This window comes from Oncorhynchus gorbuscha, linkage group LG16 (assembly GCF_021184085.1).
Source record: "Oncorhynchus gorbuscha isolate QuinsamMale2020 ecotype Even-year linkage group LG16, OgorEven_v1.0, whole genome shotgun sequence".
Taxonomy (NCBI): Eukaryota; Metazoa; Chordata; class Actinopteri; order Salmoniformes; family Salmonidae; genus Oncorhynchus; species Oncorhynchus gorbuscha.
Window position 1 is genome coordinate 26,506,078 of NC_060188.1, and position 4,668 is coordinate 26,510,745.

Sequence of the window (4,668 nt, forward strand, 5' to 3'; positions counted from 1 at the left end):
TGTGTGTGTGTGTGTGTGTGTGTGTGTGTGTGTGTGTGTGTGTGTGTGTGTGTGTGTGTGTGTGTGTGTGTGTGTGTGTGTGTGTGTGTGTGTGTGTGTGTGTGTGTGTGGCAACCAAAGAGTCATGGACTGGAGCCTGCATTGAGAGAAGACTTAGCGCCTTGCTGGGTGCTAAGAGTATTTGACCAGACTTGCAGGCATTCCTCAGTCTGACTCTGAAGTCTGAACCAGAGGCTACTCTCTCACTGGGCACACCAAATAATTTCAATGTGGAAATGTGGGTAATATTTGGTTGAGATGTTGATCAATGAGATCTCAACCTTTATTCACCTACTCAATAAGACAGACAGAAGTGTGTTGAATTCCCGATGTGATGTCATTATGCTTTCAACCATCTAAAAGCACAACCAAATTGCAATGGAAAAACAATATCAGATGTTGGGTTAAGTTCTCGTCTAAATGTGTTATCACTGCACTTGCAATCAGTTGTAAAAGCAGGATATGAATAATTTGTGCCACGGATTTAAACTGGCTTTAATTCCAGTTTGTCTACAAATTAATAACTGTTGGGAAATGAATTCACGTCTCCATCTCAACCAAAAATCTAGGTTAAAGAATAGGACGATATAAAGTTTGATTTGATTTAGTCCTATTCTTTAACTTAGATTTTTGGTTGAGTGGAGACATGAATCCAACATATCAATTATAAACGTTTAGACAAACTGTAATTAAAGTCAAAGTGGAATTAATGCCAGACTTAGGCCTAGTACAAACAGCGCTCTATCGCCGCACCTAACAAAAACACTTCACTGTCTCTTTGGAAGAGCGGGGATAGAGCGCCGCCAGAAACGATTAAGTGCGCCTCGCCGGACTTTTGATAATAGTTCCGCGGCCTCTGCCGCTCTTTCGGCGCGGTGCTGGTGTTCTATGTGGCGCACCAGAGCAGTTCTTCCACTGTCGGGAGACATGGCAATGCGTTTAAATATGTTAATTGCATGCAAATACAGGTTGCTTCGCTACCACACCCACAACGGAAGCACAGTCATGGTCTAATACATGGTATTGTATGAAACCAATACGTACGTCAAGCAGGGCTCTTAATCGTGCCAGCCCGCTCATAATTTCTATTCACTTCAACTCGCCATAAATTCGGCGTCTGAACTGTGCATAACTATGCAAGCTGAAAATAACTCTCCTTCAAATGTTTATATCTGGTTGCGTTGACAACCAAACACAATTCAATATCCAGTTTGCCTACAAATTAATCATTTGTATGTTGGATTCACATCTCCATCTCAACCAAAAATCAAGTTAAAGAATAAGACTAAATCTAATCTAATCTAACTTTGAATGCACTTTAAATAAAGTTTGGTTGTATTTAGTTATATGCTTTAACTTAAATGTTTGGTTGAGATGAAGATGAGAATCCAACATATTAATGATTAACTTGAAGATTACATTGAAATCAAATATTTTTAGTTGAACCATGGGTTGAATTGAAACGATAGTTGTTAATGACTTTGCAAAATGCTATATAGGCCTAAATAGTATAATATTGATTATATGTCTTATAACTTATTGTTACATTGTATTTTCTCTGTTTAAACCTACACTTTGGAATGACTTCGATAGGAACAGTGAATATATTTAGTTATTTAGAGATCTAGCGATAATCAATCATTCACGCGTCAGCACAATGGTAGTGGTCAGTGACAAATATCAAAGCCAATCTCTGGATGGGAGACCAGTAGGAGGTGCTGCCCAGCCTATATGTATTTTTTATGATAGTGTACATAACATTGAAGATCTGACATTGTTTCAAAGGTACAAATGCAACGTATGTTATACATGTTGAACGTTGGTTACAATTCTGTGGTTGAAGTTCCATCCTCAAAACAAGTTAACGTTGATTACTTTTTCAAACACAATGTATTTTGCACGTAGATTCACGACACAGTAAATTGACAAATAACATTGAAACAACGTTGATTCGACCAGTTTCTGCCCAGTGAGGTATGTCTCTACTCAACCTAGACTGTAAAGGCCTCTGTGGATTATCTCCACTTTATCGTCAGATAAGACATTTACAAATTCATTTTGATAAAAGTCAAGGCATGAGTGCACTATATTTAATAGTCTTGAGTAATCGTTCACCTGTGCATTAAAACGAACCAGTCTTACAGCCAATTCAAATCTATGCATTTGAACAATATTAGATTTTACACAGTTATTTATGTACGTAATTGTGTGCAAATGGAAGAAAAGTTTAGACTTGTCTCTAAAAAAACCTTTCCTTATAATATATTATTATAATAGACTAATGACATTATTATTGTTATTATTATTATCATCGTTGTTGTTATTACTGTCGTGACATTATTACTATTGTTACTGTTATTGTTATTCCTATTACAGTGCAGTGTAACACGCACACGGTCCTCGATCACATTTCAATGTAACTCATTTGTTTAATATATACTGCTTATTTATGCTGCTCTGTGCGATAGGCCTATGCCCCACATGAATCAATGTAATCTACTGCAACATGTAGCCTGTGACATGTACAACAGGTATCAATGAAGAGATACGAGAACGTCACGTTTATTCGTAGCATGCTGCACTTTCCATTCAAGTTTCATCTTGGTACAAAAATCATGCAGCATCAGGTGCATTCAAAAAGTGCAAAAACAGTAGGTCCAAATACCACTTGGTACTGTAGGCTACAGACCAAGCCGCGCGCATGCTGAACTGGACATGAGAACAGTCGTTAAAGCAGTGATGGGGTTTGTTAAACATGCAAAATCCCAGCACCTTGAGTATTTGCCAGACATGCTAATAAGAAACGGGACCAAGAAAAATATATATTTTCAGAGAATTCCCAGGTCCAAAATGTATAGCCTACTGTCAGAACTGAAATGGGGGGGAAAAAACATACAATATGCATGCGTAAAGTTGTTAAACAATCATGGAAATATCGACTTTTGCGAATATAATTTGAGGTAACAACGTGTAAACATTTTTATCACAAGAGTCCATTACTTTTTTTCAAGTTGACAGTCAAAAACGACACAATATCCAACAGCCTATATGCGTAAACAACGATGCATTCCTGGTTCTCCTTAAACGTTTGATGTGAGGAATTGGCCGCGCTTGACTGCAATTGCAGTCTACATTGGCAAACATATTTTGCAAGGAAATCAAACGCATTGCATATCATCGTGTCGCCCCAAATACAGCGTGTTGAGGCTATATGTCCGTGGCGCGCGGCTACACACCATTCGCCAACCCAGGCGCCATAGACTAGCTGAGTCCTATCATCACCGGGGCCTCTATGTCTTTGGAAGGTCTCCGGTCCTTCACCATAAAGTTAATCATACTCTCCGATTTGATCATGAGGTTGCAGCCGAGGAAAAAGATGCCGAAAATGACGGTGAGCGACAGTACGCACAGGACCGCGATCTGTACGACGCGACTGATAAAGAGTTTCCGCTCGTCCGGAGGTAGCGCCAGCGAGCCGCCGTCACTGGTTGCCACGTCCGTCCCGTTGCAGCAGTTCACCAGAGTACCGGCGAGGACTTGGCTCCTGTTGAAAAGTGCGCCCTGAGCTTGGTCGAAGAAGGAGCGATTCATGTCTCCGTGGATGTCAGTCTGACAGCGCTAATGGCAGCAATGGGCGCACGCGGTTCCACAGACACACACTCACGGCTAAACACTGTCTCGCAGTTGCACTGTGCGTCATGTGACTGTGAAAACAAATCAAAGTAAAAATCAAATGAGAAATATAAAATCTTCTTTTAAATTCGGTAATAACAGCACTACCAAAATCTGATATGTCAGTGCGTATCAGCAGAGAGAAACTATCACAACCCTAACCAGATGCCGTATTCACCATCATACTTGCAAGTCAAAGTATTAAACTGAACACAACTTCTACGTAGCTCGAACCTCTTAATTAAGCGGGTCCCATTGGACATCTCGAAGGAGGTTTAAGTCTGTATGTAAGACTGCCCTGCATGCGCACCTGTGCCGGCGTGTGTGTGCTTTCGTGGCAAGTCTCTCGTGCATTTTAAAGGGCTGAAGAGTTCCTCGTTGACTAAATCGCTCTCCACGAGGGGAGGTGGGTGGGCGGGTGCGGGCAGTAGACAATTGAACGATTTATGCAGCCCTCATCGACCGTCAGCGACAGCAGGCATAGAGAGTGTTATTATTAGAATATGTCATCAATGGCATAAGGATTGTCATTGGTCTGTCACCACCAACACTGAAGTACTCCCAATAGAGGGTTTCTGATGGATGTAGAGTATGACAATTCGTTCTAACCTTAATGATGGGAGATACGTGTATCAATCTCTACAACACTTTGCTCACGCTTCATGTCTCCCTGAAGTGCAACCGTTCTAATATCCACTGCATCATAAAACAGGAGGCATTACAACAAAGGAAGGATCGGAAAAGAACCTGATGTACTGCACAGTTCAGTTCTGCTCTCATCCTCCAAATGCCACCGTGACAGTATAACCTTAAGCACAGTCAGAGAGAGAGACACATTCAGAGACAGACGTCTTGAATTGAGAGATGGAGAAATGTAATCAAGTTGATCAATCTGGGCAAACTTTTCAGCAGAGAAATCTATTTCCATTCCTCCTCTCTCTCCATACGTTGTGTGTG

At 40.9% G+C, this 4,668-nt stretch overlaps 1 protein-coding gene across 1 annotated transcript; it reads right to left on the reverse strand.

Moving 5' to 3' along the window:
* Positions 1–2,126: 2,126 nt before the first annotated feature.
* Positions 2,127–4,047, reverse strand: LOC124000875 (reprimo-like protein). Its single transcript, XM_046307550.1, has one exon. It carries the CDS (start codon positions 3,628–3,630, stop codon positions 3,301–3,303), a length of 330 nt encoding a protein of 109 aa, XP_046163506.1. The 5' UTR covers positions 3,631–4,047; the 3' UTR covers positions 2,127–3,300.
* Between the last annotated feature and the right edge of the window lie 621 nt (positions 4,048–4,668).